The 24,649-nt window shown below is 53.3% G+C and overlaps 2 protein-coding genes across 10 annotated transcripts in view; one reads left to right on the top strand and one right to left on the bottom strand.

Annotated features, from left to right (window-relative positions):
* On the top strand, window positions 1–20,832 carry PRICKLE4 (prickle planar cell polarity protein 4). 2 transcript variants are annotated; one of them, XM_073319593.1, is made up of 8 exons: window positions 1–603; window positions 10,655–10,823; window positions 12,645–12,752; window positions 13,627–13,755; window positions 13,914–14,117; window positions 14,555–14,741; window positions 14,992–15,330; window positions 15,829–20,832. In XM_073319593.1, the coding sequence occupies exons 1-8, from the start codon at window positions 383–385 to the stop codon at window positions 16,380–16,382; spliced, it is 1,911 nt and encodes a 636-aa protein (XP_073175694.1). In that variant the 5' UTR covers window positions 1–382; the 3' UTR covers window positions 16,383–20,832. The 2 variants fall into 2 exon arrangements, with proteins under 2 accessions (XP_073175694.1, XP_073175695.1); XM_073319594.1 differs by having other exon boundaries at window positions 2–603; window positions 10,644–10,823.
* The window catches only part of LOC140901196 (uncharacterized), a 24,537-nt gene continuing 18,360 nt past the window's right edge, over window positions 18,473–24,649 (bottom strand). For 7 of the 8 annotated variants that reach the window (XM_073319600.1, XM_073319599.1, XM_073319596.1 and 4 more), the window contains 6 exons: window positions 23,833–23,964; window positions 22,944–23,144; window positions 21,938–22,069; window positions 21,450–21,581; window positions 19,802–19,933; window positions 18,473–18,929 (listed from right to left, as the gene is read on the bottom strand). In XM_073319600.1, the coding sequence (XP_073175701.1) occupies window positions 18,747–18,929; window positions 19,802–19,933; window positions 21,450–21,581; window positions 21,938–22,069; window positions 22,944–23,144; window positions 23,833–23,964 (912 nt within the window). In that variant the 3' untranslated portion in view covers window positions 18,473–18,746. The remainder of the gene's footprint in view (window positions 18,930–19,801; window positions 19,934–21,449; window positions 21,582–21,937; window positions 22,070–22,943; window positions 23,145–23,832; window positions 23,965–24,649) is intronic. The other variant, XM_073319602.1, reaches the window with a different exon arrangement.

Here is a 24,649-nt window from a genome sequence, read left to right as displayed (position 1 = left end):
AACGCACTAGTGAAGCAGGGGGATCAGGCACCAGATGGAGGGAAGGAGAGAGGCAGAGGACGGAGAGGTGGTGAGCCGCAAAGCAGCGCCCAGATCTTTCCCCTGCAGGGTTAACAACAGTCTCCTCTCGCCTCCTCTGCTCGTTTCCCTCCCTGCCTGCTGCCATTGGCTGCCTCTGTAGGTTTAAGCTAAGAAGCCCCGTAATTAGGACCCCAGCTGACACAGGGCCAGGTTCCTGGGCAGGCAGATTTTAAAAAAAGAAGAAAATCCCTGGTGGAGCCTGGGTGTTTTCCTTTCGCTTTGCTGCGCAACCTTCCCAGCCATTCCCCCTCTGCCTGCGGCTCTTTGAAGCAGGTGGAGAAGGGGGTGACCAGCCATCCCAATGTTATGGGGCTGTCCCAATATTAGGGGCGTTGTCTTGTATAAAGCCACTATCCTCCCCTCCCTGGGAAAAAAAAGTGTCCCGATTTTTTCACCCTTGTTTTCTGGTCACCCCTCGGTGGGGCGCGACAGGAAAAGGGCAGGAATACAAACCTCTTTGCGTCTGGGCGAAGCAGATCTGGGCTCCGGCGCTGGAAGGAGGGGACCCCCAGGAAGCGGCAGGTATGTGATCTCTTGGGGTGCTGTGATTCCTGGCAGGCAGGTCCTTTAGGGGTGGCATGCTCAGTGGTGCTGGAACAATTTATATAGTGGGGGGTGGGGGGGGCTGAGAGCCACTGAACCAAACTGTAAACCCTGCATATGATGGAAACCGCTTCAAGCCAGGGGGTGCAGGAGCACCCCCCAGTTCTGGCACCTATGGGCATGCTGCGCCAAGCTCCGGGAGCTGGGCTGGCATATGGGGCAAAGAACAGAAGGCAATATCCTAGAGTGGGGGAGATCTCTACACGCCCTGCCTGGGAAGTTACTGCAGTGTGATGGCAGGAGAAGGGGGAAAGAATTGGGGGGGGGAGTTCCCCCTGTGAAAATCGTGTCAGGGTGTATAATAGAGGCACCCCCTCGCTCTTGGGGAAGCTGAGGGAATTCCCACAGAACAAGCCTCAGGAATCCTATATGGAAGAGGGGACTCCCCTTCCCATAAAACAGGAACTGGGTGGCTCAGCTACTTAGTTGGGGGAGACCGAACTTTTTCACTTCCAGCTGACCCGTCTGCCTGTTTCTGAGTGGGACAGGAAAACCCACTGCGATTGGCACGAATTGTCCCCCCTTGCCAGCAGGCAGGCCGAGCGCTGAATGGGCAGGGGTGGACAAAACACCGCCCTCCCTACTCCCCAAGAGGTGGTGAGACAACAGGGGCCAGATATTCAATAGAGCTCAGTGCCCACGATGGGGGCCAGGGCTGTGTATTTACAAAGAGCCCAGCTCCTATGTAGGGGCTACTCGATTTTCAAAAGAGCCCAGCATGTCGGGCAAATCTGGCTGTAATTGTCACAGCCGGGAGAGGCCGTCACTGGGTGCTGAGTGCTTAAAATGGGCACCTAAATGAAGGGGGGAGCTAAGTGGGAAGGAAAATCTAGCCGTGTGTGTGAGAGAGACAGCGCTGGGTGGGAAAAGGCCATTCTGTCTTGCAGGGATTTTGATATTCTGAACATTTGCTTTCATTCGGAATGAAAACGAAGAAATTTGAAATATTCCACCAAAGGGAAGGGAGCCCTGGCTCAGGTCTACCGGGTGGGCTGTCTTGGAGCCCTGGGGTCCTTCTTCCAATCCTGACCACCAAGTGGAATGCAGATCTTGAAAGATCCTGACCCTAAGGCAGTCCAGTCCTAGGCAGTCCAGTCCTAGTCCTAAGGCTAGGGTCCCTGAGGCGGGCTGCCGAGAAAGCAGGGATGTGCCAAAACTTAGTGGAAATCGTTCCACGTCCACCGAACATTTTGATGAAACAGCAAATGTTGATTTTTATTTTTTTTTTCAAAAAAAGTTTCATTCAAATTTTTCTGACCAGCATCAGCCAACACCTGCTCGCACGTTACTATGAATTCAGGGCTGCCAGCCCTGGATCCTCTCACCAGCACTCAACTCAGCAGATTGCTCAGCACAGCTATGAACAAACCTCTTGTTATAATGAATCACAGTCATCTCCCCTAGAGCTTTTAGCGTAGTAGGCAGGTGACAGTAAGTGGTGAAAATGGAGCATAGATCTATATATTCAAAAGTGGCCTGGGATTTTGGGTGCCCACCTTGAGACCCCGACGGCCTGATTCACAGAGTGCTGAGTAGCTGCAACTCCTGCTGACATTGGGGGTGCTCAGCACTTCAGCAAATCAGACCCCAGGTGCCTCAAGTTGGGCACCCCAAAATGCATGGACATGTTTGAAAATGTGGGCTGTAGTGAGTTTGCAGTAGACAGTACGTAAGCTCCTTCATTTTCAGTTTAAACCAATTTTTACCAAAAAAATTCTGGGTTTTACAAAAAGTATTATTCACCTTTTGCTGATTTTCACTCTATTTTTGTATCATTCAAATATTGTAAAAAATAACTTGTTTTATTAGGACAATACCGTACATGGCATGAAATATATGTGTTATGATAATACGTTAGTCCAGGGATTCTCAAACTGGGGGTCGGGACCCCTCGGGGGGGGGGGTCGCAAGATTATTACATGGGGGGGGTCGCAAACTGACAGCCTCCACGCCAAAGCCTGCTTTTCCTCCAGCATTTATAATGGTGTTAAATATATAAAAATCTGTTTTTAATTTATAAGGGGGTGGGTCGCACTCAGAGGCTTGCTATGTGAAAGGGGTCACCAGTACAAAAGTTTGAGAACCACTGCATTAGTCTGTGTGTACATGCAAAGCTGCCTGTTGAAGTAAGGTTATGCATTAGTCTAGAAGATACACACAGTAAATAAACAGGCACGCACGCAAGCTCTGAAGTGCGTGTGCATCTGAACGTACTGACGAATCTCACGCCCACCACGTACACATTTGAAGCTGTTCACAGATAACGGTTTCAAGAGCTGCCATGCACTAAAATGGGAAGAAAACGAAAATCTGTCTCCGAATACATTTCAGAACACAAGGAAGTATTCAAAAGTTTTTAAAAAACAGGAGAAAAGGATGAAGTTGAGGGTATGTGTTGCAAACGGTGTGGCCCAATTATTAAATGTAAATATTTATAGGCTACTAGTTCTAAGTGTACAACAGTAAACTGTTTATTCAAATGAAAAGTTTTATTTGGGGATTAGAGAGCTATTGTTTTCTTAAACTCGGAGGTGGTGTTGTGTTTTGAGTTCTGTTTTCATTCTGCAGCAAACCACATTGATGAATGGAATTCAAAACACGAATCTACTGAATACTTTGCCGCCCGTCTTTCCGTCCACCAAAATAAACCCCAATATTTACCCAGAAAAAATTATTAATAGTTTTTTGCACTGATTTTCACCTATTTTTGTTCTTGTGATAATAAACATTGATACATTCCCCGGAAAAATTAAATAACAAAAACTGAAATGGAAGGGCCCTTAGATTATGGTGTGCACAGAAAGAGAGTGATGAAAGATGGAAGGTAAATCCTTATTGTTTTAGTCTTAAACTGCATTTGGACCCAAGGAAGGAGTAAGTTACACTGAGCATGAGTTGAAAGTTAACGTTCCGGTCTTGGCATAAGAGAGATGGAAGGTAGCATGCGTGGCCCATGGGGAGCTAATGTAGGAAAGCAAGATACTATTTCACATTCTTGTAGTGCCTTTCATCTGAGGATCTCAAAGTGCTTCACAAAGGTTCATGTCACTACTGTTGTGCCCATTTTACAGCTAGGGAAACAAACTCCAAAGGGGGAAGTGACGTTCCCAGGGTCACACAGCAGGTCAGAGCCAGGAACAGACCTTAGGAGGCCGGCCTCACCATTTTGGGTTCCAAGCCCTATGGGCAAATTCAGGCCTGGTGTAAGCAGGAGAAACTCGATGGTGGAGCTGTACCTCCTCACTGCAGCTCTGATTTGGGGACGTAGCTGTTGAAAAGCCCCAGCGAGGCGTGTGTGTGGAGACAACAAGGTACTCTCCCAAGGGATCCCATGAGCCGCCCAGCACCTCAAGTTCATGGCTAGTCTAGTCTCCCCCAGATATTTGTCACTTCTGTGCAAAGGAATAAGCATGCCAGCAAAGAGAACAACCTTGCACCAGAGGGGCGAGCCGGACAAGGTCATTAAATCCTCTTTCACATAGAAGAGCGAGCGCCAAAGCCAGTGATTAATGGCGCTGCCTTCAGAGAGGGGTAGGGGACAGGACGGGAGAGAGACAAGGACATGGGGAAGGAAGGACTGAGCCAACAAATTGAGGAGGGGGAAGGAGCTGAAGAGAAACAAAGGAGATGAACCTGTGGGAGCTGCCTGGTTCCGCCTAGGGAGGTGCTAGCTATTGTTATTCCCTGCTAATTGTGGGGAATTGTCCAGATGGCCAAACTGATTAGTCACATAAAACCCAAACACAGGGTAGGACTCCAGGGGCTGGATTAATCTCTAGCCTAACCCTCCCTGACGGCCTTACTCCAGTCAGGGATACCACCCTGTTATTTGTCGTTAAGCAACATTTACTGCTCTGATGGAAGGTCCCATCCTGCCAGCCCTGAAGTCTGACGTCTGTACAGTGTCAATGCCAGTTCCTCTTATGTTACCTTCACCCCTGAACTGGAGGAAGAGAAGACCTCAGCCTCCAGTCCATCCTTGGCCTCTCTGCTGAGACTGCCAGGAGAATACAACTGTGATGGAAGGCCCAGTCCCTTGGAAACTGGCGTGAAATCACCAGTTGGAATTTCAGTATGATGGCAGCCCGCACCCCAGTGAGAAGCCGCAGTAGCAGGAAGAGAACTGGGTATGGTGGCCAGGGTGCAGAGCCTGGGGAGTTTGCTATTTGGAAGGCCACAGTTGGAAATCAAGGGGAAAGGCTGTTCCTGAAACTCTACAGAATTATTAAAAACATAAGAATGGCCATACTGGGTCCGACCAAAGGTCCATCTAGCCCAGTATCCTGTCTTCTGACAGTGGCCAGTGTTGGGGCCCCAGAGGGAATGAACAGAACAGGTAATCATCACGGGATCCATCCCATCGCCCATTCCCAACTTCTAGCAAACACAGGCTAGGGGCACCATCCCTGCCCTATTGTTATTTGTGTTTCAGTAGCACCTAAAGGACCCAATCAAGATCAAGTCCCATTGTACTAAACACTGTAAAGAAACATAGTAAGGCACAGACCCTGTCCTGCAAAGCTTATAGACAAGACAGACAAAATGTGTGAAGCATTATCACCATTTTACAGATAGGAAAACGGAAGCACAGAGGATGGCCCTGATCCTCTAGGCCAGTGTGACTCAAGACCTCGGTGGTTCAGGAGCCAAATTAGTGATCAACATTACCCAAAAGAGCCACAGGAGTGTGAATTCATGGTTTCCTTTACTAGCTATACACATACATATATATTATTCTCACAGCAAAATGACCAAGTATTCTACAATTGGTTAATAACATAGTCAAAGCATCCTGTTTGGTTAATAATTAAAATCACACATTTTAATATCGTGTGCTGCAAAGAGCCACAGGAGACACGTTAAAGAGCCACTTGCAGCTCCCAGGCCTCAGTCTGAGTATCCCTGCTCTAGGTATTTAGGTGCCCTTAACATTTTCAAAACTGCTGCTCAGCTACTGCCTAACCCCGTAGGTGCCCAAATCCCTATAACCCCTGCTGGACAGCATCCACAAAGCCCTAATGCTGCCCTGCAGCAAACCAGTGGTTTGGACCCCTGGGGGCCCTGAAGCAGGATTCTCAAACCAGGCAAGGGAATTCCTATCTTGTTGGGGGACCTGATCCTGTAGGTGTGCACTGAACACACCTATGACCTGCTACCTGTCAGACCCCACAGTGGAAGGACTGGAGGCAGGCCACCGGTAGGACAGCACATGCAAAAGAGAGTTGGTGGCACAGGGAAACCGAAGGGCAAACGAGAGAGGTACTGAGTGTGAGCAAGAAACAGCAGAGACTGCTTCAGCTGTCCAGGCATGGGCTACCTAAGCCGCTGAGCTGGCCTAGGTGCATAACTCCAGGATGGGGTTCAAGGCTGAGGAACCCGAGTGGAAGGAGGCACCAATCTCTGGCCCAACAGCCCGGGGCATCAGGTTAGTCATTTAGGTTTCCAAATCCTTCTCCTCTCCCCAGCATTTCATTTCTGGCGACCATAGGCAGCTCCCCACTCAGCTTGTGGGCTTCTGAGGATGCCTTGCTTAGGTGCCTAATGCTGCCCAAGGGCTGCCACCGCCAAGATGCAAAAAACCCCCAAAAAGCAGCCACTGGCCACCCAACCACCACCAAAAAAGGCCCTAGTACCACTGGTGGGCTTGGAGTCCATCCTGCTTCCCAGAGCGCTTGAGGGAGTCCCCCTACCCTATTCTCCCCATACATTGTATGGGGAGCTTGGGCACCGTGGGCTGGGACCACTAGGCAGCATGGCCCCAAGGGGCCAGGCTAGGTGTTGCAGTACTGAGCAGAAAATCTGGGCCAAAGTGGTTTGCCCAAGGTCACGTAGCAGGTCAGTGGCAGAGCCAGGAATAGCATCCAGATCTCAATCCCAGTCCAGTGAAAGGCTTCTGTCCTCTGAGGCTCATGCACCGGAGATGGAGTTCTGAAGTGCAAAGCTCTCCCTTGCTGGCATTGCAACACCAGTGTCATCACATAGTGGTGCCAGGCCAGCCAGTCAGGCGGGCCATTTGGTCAACAAAATGCAGAGATTGGTCAGGCAAGTTTGTGTCTGTTCCCCCCTTTTTTCCCCAGCGGTAATTGTGGTCTCTCTGGAGGAACCACAGATTTCCCTTCCCTCCTCCAAGTTTGCAGTGAATTCTAGAGCCTGCCACTTGCTGCTGCCTTCCTGGGAGCAGGGTGCTGGGAACAAGGCAAGCAGTCCTTTTTGTTTTTTCCTCCTGGTCTTTGGCCAATCTGCTAAGTTAATTATTGACCCAGGCACCCAACAGAGAAACCTGAGCTCCCTGTGCTAATTACCTTGGAGGAGCTGGTCTGAGACCCTGAGAGGCATGTGGATGAGACTCAGAAAAAGAGCCATTCCCTCATTAAAACCAAGAATTCCTGAAAAGCTGCACCGATGGCTGGATTTAAAAGCCCCAGTGCACCCCTTGAGCTCTCCGTCCAAAGCTCGCTCTCCTAGGCACAGCTGGAGCACTCCGAATTCCAGGCTCTTCTGAATGGCGTCACAAAAGAGGGATGGGGGCGGGGAAGAGACCTACTTCACATGCCTTCTGTAAGGCTGATCCTACTCGTGGATGATATTTCTGTGCCTTAGAAAGGTGCAGGTTATCCTGGGATGTGGGCGACAGGGTAGGGGAGTATGTTGCAGACACAAACATTGAAGTGCGGTGTACTTTGGAGTGGCATCTGCATTGTGGAAGGGCATGTGTTGCAGTGGGATAGTGGAGCAGAGGGGCAGGCTGAAATGGCATTGCAGATGGGTACACGCTGGTCATCGGGCAGATGCCAAAGGGACGTTGCAGAAGGGGATAGAGAACAAGATAAGAACAGCCATGCTGGGTCATACCAATGGCCCATCTAGCCCAGTATCCTGTTGTCCGACAGTGGCCAATGCCAGGTGCCCAGAGGGAATGAACAGAACAGGCCATCGTCAAGGGATCCATCCCGTGTCATCCACTCCCAGCCTCTAGCAGTCAGAGGCTAGGGACACCCAGAGCATGGGATTGCATCCCTGGTCACCTTGGCTAATAGCCATTGATGGACCTATCCTCCATGAACTTAGCTGATTATTTTTTGAACCCCGTTATCGTTCCGGCCTTCACAACATCCCCTGGCAACGAGTTCCACAGGTTGAGGGATAGCTTGTTGGAAAAGGCCTGGGAGCACAGAGAAGTGTGCATGCTGGAGAGGGGTACGCGTTGGGAGTAGAGATGGGTCTGCCCACTGCAGAGGGGTGCATGTGGGAAACGGGCTGGGATCATGGCGGTGCTGCAGAGGTACATATCTCAGGCCACGCAACTCAAGCACGGTTCACTGGAGTTGGGAGCAGAGTGTGCTGGCTTTGAAAGTTACAGTGTGACCCCCGTCTATTAGCCAAGTCAAGGGAGTTAAGATGGACACTTTGCTGACACTGACACCAGGCATAAGTTACAGCAGCTTAGACTCCCTCTCTGACTTGGGCCTCATGAATGAACTGATTTGGGGGGGGGATCCAGGAAGTGCTAAAGGATCCCGCCCCCCAGCCTAAGAGGTGGGTCCACAGGACCTGGAAATGAATTAATTACGGGGGACAACTAATGAAAGAATAGGGACAGGAGTGCGGTCAAAGGGTCAAACGAAGGGAACCAGACAGGGACACTGAGCAGAGAACCCCGGACAGCGCCCACTGCTTCTCGAAGCCGTCAAGAGAGTCAGTGGATGCCGCCCAGAGGAACTCTGCCCGGAGACGTGAACGGACGGAGGATTGCAAATAGGCCCCACAGTCACAGGAGATTCCATCGGCCCACCTCCTCACCCTGGTTTTATAGATGGCCACTTTAGCCAGGGCCAGGAGGAGGTTGACCAGGAGGTCTTGTGGCTTAGGGGGCCACGTATAGGGAGTGCATAGATGAGGGGAAAAGTGCAACCAAAATCGTAACAAAATATTTGTGAGGAGCCGGAATAGGGGCTGCAGCTTGGCGCACTCCAGGTATACGTGCGCCAGGGTTTCCCTCATGCCGCAAAAGGGGCAGGCGTCTGGGATAGGGGTGAACTGCACCAAGTACATGCCTGTGCTCACAGCCACTGAAGCAACCACCAGCTGATATCCCCGGCGGGCCTCGGGACCAGGGTGGAATATAGGCCGGCCCACCGGGGCTCCTCACCCTCTACAGGTGGCAGGAGGTCCCGCCACTTTGTGTCAAGGCGGGATGCAAGGGTGACGATGTGATGCCGGTGAGATTTCTCACAGCAGCTCACTTTGTCTGTCCAGCTCTGGACTCTCGCCCAGTGGGGTGACTGGCTGGATGCAGCGTAGATCAAGAAATGCCTTACAACCCCCACATGCTGCAATCTGTGTCATATGGCTCGTAAATTCCTCAGCTCGTTCCCCTGGGCAGTGCTGCTGATCAGTCATAGCCCTGCAAACCCACCACCTCTGCTCTTCCTCAGCCCCAGGCTCTCTGGTTTCTCTCCGCTCAGAGCTAGGACAGGAAACCCAGCCGCGGAGCGTCGGCCTTTGGGAAGGCATCCAAGGAACTGCAGGAGCTGAACGAGCGAGCCATCACATTGACATCTCGGCTTTGTTTTGGAAACCGAAGTGCGGAAGGAAGCCAGCGGTGAAAGAGAGACGCAGGGGGGATGGGGCTGGTTTCCACAGTGTAACCATTAGCTAGGAGAGGTGCCCGGTGTCTGCTGGGTTAGGTGGCTGCTTGGGCAGGAGGGAAGGATGATTAATAACAGGCCTGTGGGGGGCTCACAGGGAAAAATAATCATTTTCCACTGAACTGGAATAGACAGATTAAAGCTGCTTCCTGCTGCTGCACTGAGTGACAGGATGCGAAATCATGGGATAACTATGGGAACATACGGCTCTCACCAGCTGGGGAACTCTCCCCTACCTGGCCTATGTGCACCTCAGAGTCCATTCCAGCTGGGTACAGAAATCTAATTCTGGTTCCCTCCCACCTCAGGGGCCTCTCCCAGGGTCTGTCACGGCTCCCTTTTAATTCCTTCCAGCCATGGCTCAGCACAGAATCCAACCCTCCTCCCCCGGCTTTTCAAAGCAACATGCACCCTTTCCACAGTCATTAGTTGAGCCAGAGAGCTCCTGTTATCTCCAGCTAACTTTCCAAGGTCTCTCTGAATAATCCTTCCTTCAGCTGAAAAATTCCCTTGCCTTTCACTAAAGGCTCGAGACATGGGAGGTTCAGTGAACCCCCGCATTGCTTTGCCTGCTACTGAAATGCAGCTACCTCTGGGGTGGAATTGCTCACCCCCCCCCCGCAGTAAAGATGGAAGGTTCTCTGCTTTCTTTTGATGCCATATGTATATACAGTAGGCTCCATATCAGTTCTGTAAGGCGGTAAACATACATCACTAAGCACTCATGATGCAGGTTCTCCATAGGCTCTCAAGTGTTCTGTATGGGTAAAGGCACCAGACCAATTCTGCAATGCTACCAAGCACTATATAGGTTCTGTATGGGCACAAAGAATCCAGGCACTATGTAGGTAACTATCCCATATAGACACCAAAAGAGTTCTACTTGTGGCACCTTAGAGACTAACCAATTTATTTGAGCATGAGCTTTCGTGAGCTACAGCTCACTTCATCGGATGCATACTGTGGAAACTGCAGAAGACATTATATACACAGAGACCATGAAACAATACCTCCTCCCACCAATGAAGTGAGCTGTAGCTCACGAAAGCTTATGCTCAAATAAATTGGTTAGTCTCTAAAGTGCCACAAGTCCTCCTTTTCTTTTTGCGAATACAGACTAACCCGGCTGCTACTCTGAAACCTGTCAAAAGAGTTCTGGTTCCACATAGGTTTTGTATGACCAGCTGAGCCTGGCCTGGACAGAGGTACCATAACAAGACTTCAGGTCCCATCTGAAAGCCCTCCAAGCAGCACCAGCCTGCCTGGACATCCTGCCTGCCCCATTAACAGCCCTGTCCCATCTCACTTTAGCTTTGTTTCAGTTCTTGCTTCCTGCTGATGTCCCTGCCGAGCCCTACATGGCCCCAGAGAGACACACCTCCCTGCAGTGGGACACTCGCTGGCCTTGCACCCACCTCCTCTTCGGACAGTGACTCCGGCTGCGCCCTGGAAGAGTACCTGGAGCCCGCAGCAGACGCTGCCCCAGCAGAGGTAGGCAGGAGTCCTCCTTCGGCCCAGCAGCCCCTGCTGCTTTTCCTCCGCTCAGCGTTCTGCGAGATGGTATCAGGGAGCTGAGACTTTCCCCTAGGATCTGAGCCTGGGCTACTGCACGTGCCAAACAGGCCACCTTCGCTGCGCCTCCCTCAATGAAGCATGCCTCTTTGCTGTTGCGCCCACCTCTGGTCCCCACTGGGTCGCTGTTGTCAGTGCATCTGGGAGCCACCATGTCACTTACCCCCAGTCTGCTCTGCCACTGCTGGACCCCCCACCCACTCATTCTACTCCCGTGCAAGCCCTACAGTGGCTCACGCCCAGTGGCAGCCAAGAGGGGAGAGGGCTGCAACCGGTCCCGCTTAAACCTCCCATTCCATCACAGGATCGCTCGCTTGGCTTCCCGGCATCCACGCAGCGCCGAGGACAGAGCAGGGCTAGTGTTGTTAGCGGGGTGCAGTCTCGCTGGGCTTCCTTAGGGGCTTGTGTCAGTGGGCGCCTGCAAATACAAGGGAGGGGAACAGTGCTGATGGGGACTGTGCGACTGCTCTCCGATGGCCCTGCCAACGCGTTTATTTCAGGCCCGGGTTTCTCCGGCAAGCAGGCTGCTAACATGAAAGAAACAAAACTTCCAGGCACATCCTGAGACAATCCAACTCCCTTTATTTGGGACCTAGCTCAGGTCCACAGCACGCCCAGATCTGCATTCTCCTTTTGCCTGTGAGAGATTAACCCAGCAATGGAATTTAATAGCCGTGTTGACACTTAAAACAGGCCAAAGAATGAACCTGGGGTTTGCTTAGGAGCAAGAGTCCCATGCTGCTTTGCAGTTAAGCTCATTTTAAGCAGGGGTTTTACTAAGCAATAACTTTAGACCAGTGGCTCTCAACCTGTCCAGACTACTGTACCCTTTTCAGGAGTCTGATTTGTCTTGCGAACCCCCGAGTTTCACCTCATTTAAAAACTACTTGCTTACAAACCCAGACATAAACATACAAAGGTGTCTAAATACACTTGTACTGAACCATTGCTGACACTCTCATTTTTACCATATCATTCTTACATAAATCAATGGGAATGTAAATATTGGACTGACATTTCAGGGTATAGTACATAGAGCACCATAAACAAATCACTGTCTGAACTTTTAGTTTGTATTGATTTTGCTAGTGCTTTTTTATGTAGCCTGTTGTAAAACTAGGCAAATATCTAGATGAGTTGATGTCCCCCCTGGAAGACCTGTGCCTACCCCGGGTTAAGAACCACTGTTTTAGAAAACGGCTGCAGCCGATAGGGTAGTGACAGTAACCACAAAATGTCTTCAGGTGGTATAACACGACATTACTACCAAAAAAAGAACAAACAATCTCTAATCAGATCTTGTTGAGGCAGCTGGAAAGGTACAAGGGGACAGGGAACTTAGAAAAGAATCTAAGGAGATGTGTACACCAAAAGAGGGAAATAGATATGGATTGGAATGATAAACAATAAGAGATAAGGGTATAATTAGCCTAAGAAATCACAGGGGAAGTAAGACCATCTGCAGAGTGGACGCAGGTTGTCAGCGACCGTCTGCCTCTCTGAGTTTGTGCTGTCTTTACTAACTGTTAAATCAATGTATCCACTCAAAGCTGATCTATTCGAGGCTTGTTGTTATTGAGCTAATCCAGACTCGAGAGAGCTCCTCTCACTAAACGGATCATCACCGTTAACATTTGCATCAATTATTGGTGATCGATTATTGACCAATTATTAATCCTTGATTTGTCATTATTAATACCCTGGAAATCTTTTCACGTCTCTCCTGTGTGAATTCCCCAGGTATCTTCGCGCTTCGACTCTCCCTCAGCGGACACGGTGCCTGCTGCCATCAGGAGCCAGCTCCGCATCAAATCTCTCCTTCGGCAGCTGCCCCCGCAGGACTGCAATGTAAGATGGGCAGTGCCTTTCCCATGGGGATTCTGTATGCTGGCTATGGTTCATGCATCCATCACTCCACAGCATGAGCCAAGCTCGCTCTTCCCCACCCCACAGGCTTTGCCACCCTCTGCTACTCCAGCCTTCGCTCCCTCTCCCATATCATCCTGTGCACCTCAATCCTGTCCTGGAGGAACCAGTCCTCCCACTCCAAAGACAGCTTTGATGCTTCTCAATCCTGCTTTGCAGCCTCTCTCCCCTGCCCCCCGCCCCAGTATTCCAGTTCTGGGATCCCCCATGTTCTGCTCTGCCAATGCCTCTTATCCCTGGCCTGCCGCTGCCCCTGCTATTCACAGCCCTTGTTGCGAGTTCAATCCTTGAGGGGGCCATTTAGGGATCTGGGGCAAAAATTGGGGATTGGTCCTGCTTTGAGCAGGGGGTTGGACTAGATGACCTCCTGAGGTCCCTTCCAACCCTGATAGTCTGTGATTCTTTTGAGTAGAAGCCAGTGATGCCAAATTCTGCAGTGGCTCTGCAATGTAGACATGTGCCCATGGCGGCCAAAGCTGTGACCACTCCAACCAGTGCTGGTTCGAGGGGCAGGGGAGCAGGGCCTCATGCTGGCCCCCAACTGCTGCTCCATTCGGCTTAGTTCCTCCACTCCTGATTGGCCAGCCAGCCTTTTAGGTTTTTTAAAATTATTATTTTTTGCTCGGCCACCTGGGCTCCCAACTCCATCCAAACTCCTGGCACTTGTACCTATGCTCCAATGCGATGCCCATCACCACAGCATCCAAGCACTTCTTCCACATTGGAGCACTGGGTTGCAGGGGTGAAACCCCCAATGTTCCTGCTGCTGTGATGCTATCTTCTGGTTCCTTTCCAGGACAGGTACTGCCCCGGCCTTGGGGGGGAGGACAGGAGGCGACTGCAAGCATTCAGCGCCCGTCGCAGGCAGGAGTCACTGGGGCAGGGATTTGCGTGCCTTGTGCCCTCTGCCCGCCTTTGTGAAAAGGTAAGACGTTGCTATGCCCATTCCAACCTCCTTTGTTTCCAGGACATGCGAGGCTGCAGCCTGGGGCCCATCAGCACCTGCAGCTATGCCCCTTTCACTGGCCAGCTCACAGGTCCCGGGACAATTCTCGGGGCTGATGATATCCATTTGCCTTGCAGTGCGGCAGGAGGTTGAACACAGGGGACCTGGGGGTTTTTGCATCCAGGCTGGGAGACCGGTCCTGCTGGCATCCCTCCTGCTTTGTCTGCCACTCCTGCCACCAGCCTCTGGTTGACCTGATCTACTTCCACCAGGAGGGGAAGATCTTCTGCGGCCGACACCACGCGGAGTTCTTCCGGCCACGCTGCGCCGCATGCGATCAGGTAGGCACACAAGTGACTGCGCAGGCACCGGGGGCCGTGTCCCACTTTGAAGGCAGCGGAACTGCTATGCCACGCTAGGCCTCGGCTCCGTTTAGTCCGGTATCCCTGCCATACGGCACCAGCCCATTGGTCCCTCTACTCCTGCGTCCTGCTCCAGCCAGTGATGCTCAGAGGAAGCTGAAGATGCCCAGTTGTACAATGCTGTCCCTGGGGTGTACAGAGGCAGCGGCGGGTTCCTTCCTGACCCTGGCAACAACCCGTTCATGCCCTGAAGCATGAAGTTTGATCATTCCCATCTTAGCATCAGAAATAAGCTCAAATCCCCCAAAATTTGCAGGAGGAGGGGTTCCAACCCAGATCCAAATGCTACCAGCTTGGGGGCTCCGTCTCCACCTTTGGCGTCTGGCTGAGGTCTCCCTTGTGCCTTCTCTCGCCAGCTGATCTTCACAGACGAGTGCACGGAGGCCGAGGGCAGGCGCTGGCATCTGGGGCACTTCTGCTGCCTGGAGTGCGACCTGCCTCTTGGGGGGCAGAGGTACGTCATGAACGGTGGCAGACCCTGCTGCTGCAGCTGCTTCGAGAGCCTCTACGCAGAGCTCTGCCAGGCCTGCGGCGAGCTCATCGGTAGGTAGCAGGCAAACCGGGCACGGCTCTGAGCTGGCCAGTCGCACCAGGCGTCGGAGGGGGGACAGAGTAGGCTGAAGGGTTCTGCGGGGGGCTTGGAGCAGCCAGCGTTCCCGGGCGGAGGGATTAGAATGAATGGGAGGCAGTGGGCACGGGGTGGCCCAGCTGAGACCTCCCTGGGAGAGGACGGGCACCACCTTGAGGAAGAGCCTCCTACCCTTGTAACGGCTCTGTGTGGGCTGTCCCTCAGGTGTGGACAGCGAGCAGGCCACTCACCAAGGCCGGCACTGGCATGCCCGGGCCTCTTGCTTCTGCTGCACCCTCTGCCAGAAACCGCTGCGAGGGCAGCCGGTCACGTCCCACCACAACCTCCTCTACTGCTCCGAGGCCTGCAGCTTGGAGAAGGCGACAGGGGCCTCCACAGCCTCGGACTCGTCCGACTCCGCCTTCGTCTCGGCTCCGTCTCCTGACTCGACGCCTGTCTCCCGGGCCAGCAGCAAGGGCGGCAGGAGCGCCCCGGGACCAGGGAGTGCCCCTCTGGCTCCAGCAATGGGTGGCGATTCCTGTCAACGGCGGGCAGAAGCAGAGGGTACAGTCACGCGCGAGCCACTTTCGAAAGCAGGGGGGGGGAGGCGGAAATCGGGGGCAAGGAGAACGTTGGTCCTGCACGGCCAGGACAGGGAATTTTCCCTTAGCAGCAAGAGGCATGTCCTCCTGCCAGCATGTAGTGTCCAGGCTGGCTCGAGCGTAGAACCATTCTGCTCTTGCCCACACCAGTGAAGTCCCTGGGAGGCTGCATGGTCTGCAGGATCAGAATCAGGCCCATAGGCTCTACCAGGACAGATCAGCCGGTCGGGCCTTGGGAACATCTCCAGCGGTGGCCAGCAGCTGATACCACAGCGTAAGACGTAGGGTGGGGACAATCCTGCCCTGATTTACGCAGCCCCATCGGCTTCCATGTACATGTCAAGGCAGAACTCCGCTTGGGCTCCAGCATTGTGCGGCAGTTGTCATCAAGCGGGGATGGGGGGCATGGTGGTGAGGGGCACATTTGGATCCTTTTCTTTCTCCTTCTCCCCTCGTTCAGAGATGGAGGACTCTCCAGATCAAGCCTCCACGCGCCCCGCATGCAGAAGCCAGGATGGCCACGGGACAGCATTCCAGGAGAGCAGTAAGGGAACTCCCTTCCCCAGTGCGCTGTCACAAGCAGCTGCCGCTCCCCCGGGGCAGGAACGATCCTCCACCACCCTGCCCAGTGAACTGGGTCTGAATGGACCTGGGGCCTTGGGCGACCAGCTCCCAGGGAGCACGCTCGCAAGGCTTCCCCCAGGCCGGGGAGCTCCGCGCTTTAGAGTCAGTTCATCCACTGACCCCAGTCCGGCAGCACGACAGAGCCCGGGCCCATCGCTCAAGGATGCCCGCCCACCAGATGTCATGGAGGAAGAAGATTCCTGGTGCCCGACCTGCTCTTCCTCCTCGGACTCAGACTCGGAGCAGGAGGGCTTCTTCTTTGGGAAACCGATCCCGAAGGCTGGGCCAGCCCTCCCCGACAGGGAACGGAGCGGCCTTGGCAGGGCGGCAGGAAGGAGCAAGCACTTGGCCAGGCTGCGAGGAAGCCGCAAACACTGCAGCATTTCCTAGCACAGGGAAGGCTGGGCAAAGAGCAAGGGCTCCCCAGGCAGCATGGAAAGGACAGAAAGGGGGTGGACGGCAGGAGGAAGAACTTGTTACTTAGCCAAGTGTATTTAACCAGAGGGTCCCCCCAGTAGACAAGCCAGGGGACCAGAAGTAGCCCCATGATGAAGAACAGGTACAGCAAGCTGGGGAGGGGAAGGCAGACAGCCCTCAGGGGGAGGCACAAACATCCCCTCTCTTACCTCACACCCAGACATGGGAAAAGACAAACCAGCCAGCCCTGTTTGTTCTCCAGAGCCTGCTTCACTGTGAAATGCAGGGGGGGTGGGGTTGTTAACACAGCAACGGTGCCTGCAATCCAAATCTCTCCATTGCCCTATCAAAGGATTTTGCAAGCACTGGAGAGCTCCGAGGGGCAGGACACAGGTGGCTCGGTTTGGCTGCTCCGGCAAAGGGGAACTCTTGCTCTGAGGACCTCCCTGCTGAGAATCCCGTTCAGGGAGGTGCGCACATTCAGGGGTGGCCTGGCCCCTTTCGCCAGCCCACCGGGACCGATCAAAGGTGGACACCGGATCCTTCAGCTCAGGGCCAAGTGCGGCTTTCTCCCCCATGGTGAAAGCTCTGAAGGAGGATGACTGGACTTTGGAGAGGGAAGAAGGGTTTTGAAATCCTACAATCAAACTGTAAGCAATGAAGCGCCCCCAGCCCGGGGATGGTGAGGGGCAGACTGTGAATGTGCCGGAGTATTCAAGAGATCAGTTCCTAAGCTTCACCAAAAAAGTTCAACATGGACCTGAAAGGGGTTGGCGTGTGAATAAGAGAAGCAGGTCTGGGTGGGACATGTTCTGCCACTTGCCTGTCTGCTGCCTGCAGGAGGAAGAAGGAAAGGGCCTCACTGCATTAAGGGGGTCCAGTCGCTGCTCGCAAGGGGCTTCCCTTCCACTCAGGGTACGTCTACACTACAGCTGCTGTAGAAGCCCAGCTATGTAGTGCTTCCCACAATCACGGAAGGAATTTTTTCCGTCCATGCCGTTAATGCGCTTCCCTGAGAGGCGATAGCTGCCTCGATGGAAGAATCCTTCCGTTGGCCTGCCTGCGTCTGCACAAGGGATCAGGTTGGCCTAAATTTTAGGCGTGGACCAGATCTAAGTCATTGGCACGGAATATGCTGGCGGGATAGAGCACAGCTTTTAAACAGGAGGGGGTGGGAGTGCTGCAGGGCCGGCAGAAGGAGCCCAGGTATGGAAGAGCAGGGGAGCTGCAAGTCAGGAGTGAAGTGCATCAGCAGAGCTGGGTAGGGAGTCCAGGATTGCAATCACAGAAGAGCAGGGCGGCCATGCTTCCGTGGAGCTGCCTTGGGACTGAGGATTAAGCTGGCCTAGGGCCATATTTTTAGAAGAGTCCAGCTCCGATTTAGACAGAAAATTAAGCAGACAGAAGAGCCCAGCACACTGGGTGCTGAGGGCTTGAAAATAATCCAGCCCTGAGCTCCTTTAAAAATCCCACCTCCTGTAGCTACCTGCATCACACCTTGCGCCAAGCAGAGCCACCAGTTCCTCCTACGGGAGAAACGCCCCAAACTGAATGTTTTGAAACAAGCTTGTAATGGCCTCAACCAAACAGCTGCTGCCTTATTTACCAGCTTCCCCGTTAACTCCCCTCAGTGGCTCCGTCTGTGAGCGGCTGTATTCACACTCGAGCAGACTGACACAGGAATGCTGATGGCGCAGGGGCAGCTGCAGGGGGGTGCTCTGCCCTCCGTCTGCCATTTTATTTTTCAGAGATAAAACAATTTTCTCCAGAAACAAACAAACAAAGAAACATTTCAAAGTTCAGGGAAGCCAAGCGGGGACTCCTCTCCTTCAAGGAGACCATAAGGCTCAGGGGCCCTGATCCTGGCCGGGTGAAACCGCTGCAAGTATTATCCCGAGGAGGCTGTCGCTCATCACTCACAGCCTCGGCTTCTGTCAGCCCCGCCCGAGAACCCTCCACCCATCCCCAGCCCCTCTGACACCACTTATCCATCCCCACGGCTACTGACCCCTTCGGCCCTACCCCCAGGCAGTCCCCTCCCCTCCTAAATTACAAACCCTCCCTGCCACTTCAAGCCAACGGCCCCTTTCCCATTCCACGCCGTTGGCCCGCATCAGCACCGTGATTGCAGCCCTCCACGCTGGGGGCTCTGCTCCACCCCGTCATCTCCAGCTGCAGCCACTCAAGTCCGCAGCTGCTGGTTTCTCATCCCAGCCCGGCCCACTGCTGGGGCTCCAGCCCCAGTCCCCAGCAGCGCTCCTCCCCCCCCCGCCATCGCTCTCACCCACCACCCATCGGGCTCAGAGCTGGAGCAGACGTTGGCCGCTGTGCTGCCTCTCACAAGCGGGCGGAGCCCGAGTCGTAGCTGCTAATGAAGCGCTCCAGCTCTCGCAGGCAGTAGCCCCCGACCTGCCGCAGGTTGGCCCGCAGCGCAGAGCCCATCGCCGCCTCCATGGAGGGCTCCTTCTGCAGCAGCATGGCGGCCACCACAGCGAAGGCCAGGCTGGACTGCTGGTAGGACTGCAGGGAGGGGAGAAGGGGAGCTTGTCAGACGAGGCGGTAGGCAGGCAAGTCCCTAAACTCAACCTGGGTGCCTGAGATTCCCCCCTGAGGCCCGATGGGCAGCCCCGTGAAAATGATCAGAGCTACCCTACGACTCAGGCCAGTGGCACCCCCTAGGGCTGGGGCAATAATTAGTGCTTTCGTTGATCCCTGCTGCTGTCATGACACACCTCTGCTGGGCGGCCCGAGGACCTCTCCCCGCTTCTGTTTGGAGGGTCCCTCCCTCCGCCCAGAACATTTGCTACCACCAGAGCCTTGCAAGGGGTCAGGCTCTGAAGCCTCAGCCGCAGGGGCAGACAGATGGGCCAGCCAGCCAATCACCAGGGAGTGTTAAGACAACAGGGCCAGCCCTCAGACTGCCCCCAGCTCCTGGCAGTTTAATCCACTCCCCAGTGGAGTGTGAATCCAGGAGGAAGAATATTTTTCGCATGCCGTGATGGCCACAGGCACAAGAAAACAAAGCAAGGAGGAGGACGGGGGTAGGAGTGAGGTTGCTTTGACTTCCTGGCACCAAGCTCACTCATCCTGAACTGCTCAGGGCTGGCAGTGGGGTTTTGCCTCCAACCTCATTCTTCCCAACCCAGGATCACGCTGGTTATTCATGGATAGCAGACACATGAAGGTCTGAGATGCCCCCCCACCCCAAACCTATTGCACCTGCTTTGAAGCCCTCACTGCAGCTGTTGCAAGGGATTTGGGGCAAGCCATGCAGATGGCGGAGGTGGTTCGGGAGGGGAAGGGAAACCTAGATTCTGCACACATCAAGAGCCTCAATGCATCTAGGTCCTACCCTGCTCCTGGGTGAGCAAGAGGGGACAGTTAGAACTTACCAGCTCAATTTCTTCCTTTCTGGCCAGTATGGCAGCAGAACGAAGGTACTCCATGGTCTCCAATGGGGCAGCCAGAGCAGAGCAGGCCTGGTAAGGATAACCTGCGTCCTCCTGATGAGCGGCCAGCTGCTCCTGCGTTGATTTCAGACAGGGTGAGGGAAGGAGGTTAATCTGCTTGGGGGGAAGACAGGGTTGGGCGTTTGCAGGTACATGAGTGAAGAGGGCTACTGACAAATCGTCCCAAAGTCAAATCCAATAGTCATGAGTGGAGAAGCCAGGGATAAACTCTTCCCCCTTACCGCTTGCTGAAAGTGGGAGCATTAGAGGGATGGCTGCAGAATATTTTAAAGCATTTTTCTGAGCTTTACGCCACCTGCCCCAGCTTCCTGTCTGGGTAGCAAGGGGCAGTTTCCCTTTAAAAAAAGAACAGGGGATGCCAGAGATGGGCACCAGTCCAGATCAGCTGCGATGCAAAATCGCTACAGTCGGATCGCTGTTCTTGTCCCTTGCGTGAAGGGAGGTTGTGATAAATGAAGCAGGAGGCAGCTCCCTTTTATGGACACCCAGCCAGCCAGTTAGCTATAAAATCCCTCTTAGTAGCTGTTCTCTACTTGCTTTACCTGTAAAGGGTTAAAAAGTCCACAGGTAAAAGGAAGGGAGTGGGCTCCTAACCAATTCCCTTTGTCTGGTCTGTTGTTCTTTGGAGAGAGGGGACAGAGCAGAGACAGGGCTGTAAAAAGCTTTTTGTCAGGTATGGAAATCATAGGATCATACCTAAAACCTACTCATGAATCAGAAAATGTCTAGAAAGACACAATTAGGTTTATTTCTGTTTATTTCTTATTGGCTTGTGGACTCCTCTGTGCTAACCCCAAATGCTTTTGTTTGGCTTGTAACCTTGAAGCTGGACCTCAAGAAGGTTATTCTTGATGTTTAATTTTTATAAGTGGGTTTTTAAATCTAGCAAAAGCCTAAGTTCCAGATGTATTTTCATTCTTTTTGTTTTTAATAAAATTTACCTTTTTTAAGAACAGGATTGGATTTTTGGTGTCCTAAGAGGTTTGTGCACATGTTGTTTAATTAGCTGGGGGAAGCAGCTAATTTCCTTTGTTTTCTTTCTCAGCTCTTCCCCGGAGGCGGGGGGGGGGAGGGATGGCTTGAGGGTACCCCACAGGAAGGAATTCCAGAGTGCGCCTTCCCGGGCTCCAAGGGGTTTTGCATTTGGGTGGTAGCAGCATCTACCCATCCAAGGTCAGAGAGAAGCTGTAACCTTGGGAGTTTAATACAAGCCTGGAGTGGCCAGTATTAATTTTTAAAATCCTGGCAGGCCCCCACCTTCTGCACTCGAAGTGCCAGAGTGGGGAATCAGCCTTGACAGAGGTCGACGGCTCTCAGCCCAGTTCACAGTGGGCAGGCACCCCTGGCAAAAAAGCCACCACCACTGGCAGCCCTAGCAGAGCTGCCAAGAAATTAATGGCTCACGGGGGATGCTTCCCAGAATCTACTGCCTTGGCACTTGCTTTGAAGCACCCATGCAAAGGATTCTGGGGGTGTTTTAGGAAACAAAAGTGGGCTGGACAAGAACTTAATCCCTCCCAGGCCTAAGGTGCCAACCTGGGAGAATGGGGGCAAACAGGTCAGTTCATACCAGCTCAGTTTCTTTCTTTCCCACTGGAGGCAGCTCCTCTGTGATCTCAGACCAGACAGGAGGTAAAGTAGCTAGAGCAGAGACAGCTTGGCTGAGAAGATCCGGGGCCTTCAGGTTGTCTTCCAGCTGGAGCTGTGGAGATTATAGAGGGGGCGAGGGAGGTTATGCCATTCCAGAGCATGGGGGCTGTGGGTTTGCCAATGCATGGAGTGAAACGGCGGCAGCGAAGACACTGACAAATCAAAGCCAAAAGACTGGATGGGCCATGGAAACGTACCCCAGAACCCTTCAGGTGGGTTCGTCTTCTTGCCTCCACTGATGCACGGTTGGGATAGTGCAGAGGATTCTGGGGACTACAAGCATCAGTTCCACAGGATGGGGCAGGCAAATGGAAGCAGATAATGTGTGGGAAGAGGGCAGCAAACCCCACCTTATCCTAAGGCCCCAGAGCATCTGATCCAAGGTGAAGGAGAAGGGTCAGTTCATACCAGCTCAGCATCTTCTGTTCTGATAGGATAAAGCTCCTCTGTAGTTTCAGGTGGGGCTGGTGGCTCAGCAGCTAGATCAGAGCCGGCCTGGCTGGGACGGTCTGTGGCTTCGTGGCTGGCTTCCAACTGGACCTGTGGAGTTTTCAGATGGAGGGAGGAACAGTTAGATTGTCCCAAGGGAGGGCGGGGCTGTGCGTGCATGAACGAAACAGGAGCACCAGAAGCTCCAACAGTGCAATCAAACTTTGCAGCTTCAGAGGCGATTCTGCAGGAATAAAATCCCTCTGTTGTCTCACAGCAACTGGGAGACTACTGTAATAGCAATCCCTAGCGCTTAGCTAGTGCTTTTCATCCCTAGAGCTCATAGTACTTGACAAAGGAGGTCAGTGTCATGAGTCCCATTTTACAGACAGGGAAACTGAGGCACGGGGAGGGGAAGTGACTCGCCCAAGGTCACCCCGCAGGCCAGTGGCAGAGCTGGGAACAGATTCCAGATCTCCTGAGTCCCAGTCCAGTGTTCTAACCATTAGACAAGACTGCCTCCTGTTCCACACCATGGAACACATGAAACACACTTGTGACCCACGCGCCCTTTTATCCATTCGCTACGTTAGCAGAGGAGGCAGACTCCTATCTCAGCAGCCTTGCACCTCGACGTCACCAGCGATGGAACAGTGCGACTGCTGCTGCTGGACAAATGCCCACATCGCATTCCCCATCATCAACTCTTGGCTGCACTTAGCTGCCTCCTGGACTGCCTTGGCGGAGTCCAAAGGACTGAATGGACCATGCAGATGCTATCCACAAACTTTTGCGCCGGTCGTCTTGGAAACTCCTTTGATGCGCTACTGCAGCCGGTGCCAAGGATTATGGGGGGTGTTTGGGAATTAACGGCAATCCATTGTCAATCAATGCCAGGTGGGCACAAGGAAGGGACTTCAATCGCATCTCTCAACACGTCTAGCCTCGGGGAAGAGCTGAAAGTGGGGGACGGATTAGCTCATACCGTCTCTATTTCTTCCTCTGGGAGACAAAGATCCCCCGGAGTGTCAGCCAGGATTGAGTCAGTCGCCAGAGTGCAGCCAGCCTGGCTGTGATTGTCTGCAGCCTCCAGACTGGCCCCCAGCTGGACCTGGAGAGATTTCAGATGGATGAGGACTGTCCCAGGGCAGGATGGGACCTGTGGGGGCAGGACTGAACAGTAGCCCTGGAAATGGTGACAGTCAATCAGACCAAGGAGCTCTGTGGTGCTAGAGGAGATTCAGCAACCAGAGAAGCCCGGAATAAAATCTGCCCCCATCCCATTACTCTCTGCAATGGGGAGTGTTGCAGAGACACACACAGAACATTCTCTGTGTACAATTTCCAGCTTGCTGCTGCACTGGGAATTCAGGCTCCCCCTGAAAATCAGCCTATTGATGCAGAGTCATCTGGTGGTCTGCGTGAAGCGAGTTCGGTGGGTCTCAGCCCGAACTGCCCCCAGACAGTTGCCCACGCCACAAAAAGCTGCCATCATAATTAGCCTCCTTTACAGCCAGTCTTAGCAAAGTGTCCAAAGATTAAAGGGGAAGACGCTCCCCAGAATCCTTCACACTGGCTACTTTGACACCCTCCTTGCTGCACTGCTACAGACATCACTAAAGATGCTGGGGTGCTTATGAGATCCAAAGGGGAGCCCTGCACAAGTCAAGGTGGCAGAGTGAAAGGAAGCGGCGCATAGGGACAAGGAGAACCAAATTCCATTCTGTCCTCCTTAGACTGCAAACGCCTTTGGGCAGCAAGTGTCCCTTTGTTACAGGTACATACAGCGCCTAGCGCAAGGGGGCTATTGCACTGCTCTAGGGCACCAACACATCTGCTCCAAGCAGAGTGAGAAGAGCTGGGTTAGTTCCTACCAGCTCAGTTCCTTCCGTTCTCATGGGATGAAGATCCTCTGTGGTTTCAGGTGAAGCTGGGGGTTCTGTATCCAGTGCAGAGCCGGCCTGGCTGGAAGGGTCTGTGGCTGTCTGGCTAGCTTCCGACTGGACCTACAGAGGTTTCAGATGGGATGAGGGAAGGAGATTAGACAACCAGAGGAGGACAGCAAACGGGTGAGCTTGCGTTCCCTCTGCCCAGGCTACAGCTTCACGCCACGATGTTGGCCATGAGGCTGCCAGTGCAGCACCTTTCACCAGCACTTAATTCACACCCTCGCTACGGCAGAACAATCACCAGCCTGTACCTGGGCCTAAGAAAGGGGAAACGAATCTCCCCCTAGCAGGCTTCTGTACCTGAGGTTCACTCAGCATCTCCAAGAACTCGACTGAGCCCTCAACAAGGAGATGAAAGGGGAAACCGCACCAGGGACTTCTCAGCTGGAACAGAGGGAGGTGCAGTCAGCAGCTGCCTGCTGCAAAATGGCCCTGGTAAGGCTGCTGCTGCTTGCCTTTGCCAAATATAGAGGGCCCATCCCAGCAAGGCATGCTGGGAAAAAGAATTTCCCATAAGACGGTGACCTTGCTCTAAGAGAGTGAGTAGGCATCAAAAAGTCGCTAGGGAAAGGGGCTGTGCCGGTTATCTTCTCCTATGGCCCCACCTTAGATTGGACGCTCTTTGGGCAGAGACAATACCCGCCTCTCTCCCCATACCCTGTAGCACCCGAGTTTCACACAAATCCCCCTACACCCAAGGGACTTAGGACACAACCTCGTCCTTGGGACCCATCCATTGGCC

This window comes from Lepidochelys kempii, chromosome 21 (genome assembly GCF_965140265.1).
Source record: "Lepidochelys kempii isolate rLepKem1 chromosome 21, rLepKem1.hap2, whole genome shotgun sequence".
In the NCBI taxonomy this organism is placed as follows: Eukaryota; Metazoa; Chordata; order Testudines; family Cheloniidae; genus Lepidochelys; species Lepidochelys kempii.
Note: the sequence above shows the minus strand (reverse complement) of the source record. Positions and strands in the feature narration are given on the sequence as shown.

What these genes read in the sequence shown, in the direction of transcription:
- PRICKLE4 (XM_073319593.1), top strand. Translation starts at nt 383, where the DNA reads ATGTTATGGGGCTGTCCCAATATTAGGGGCGTTGTCTTGTATAAAGCC. An exon ending in TGCCCCCGCAGGACTGCAAT is followed by an intron (nt 12,753 to 13,626) that starts GTAAGATGGGCA and finishes GTTCCTTTCCAG; the next exon opens with GACAGGTACTGCCCCGGCCT. An exon ending in ACGGCGGGCAGAAGCAGAGG is followed by an intron (nt 15,331 to 15,828) that starts GTACAGTCACGC and finishes CCCCTCGTTCAG; the next exon opens with AGATGGAGGACTCTCCAGAT.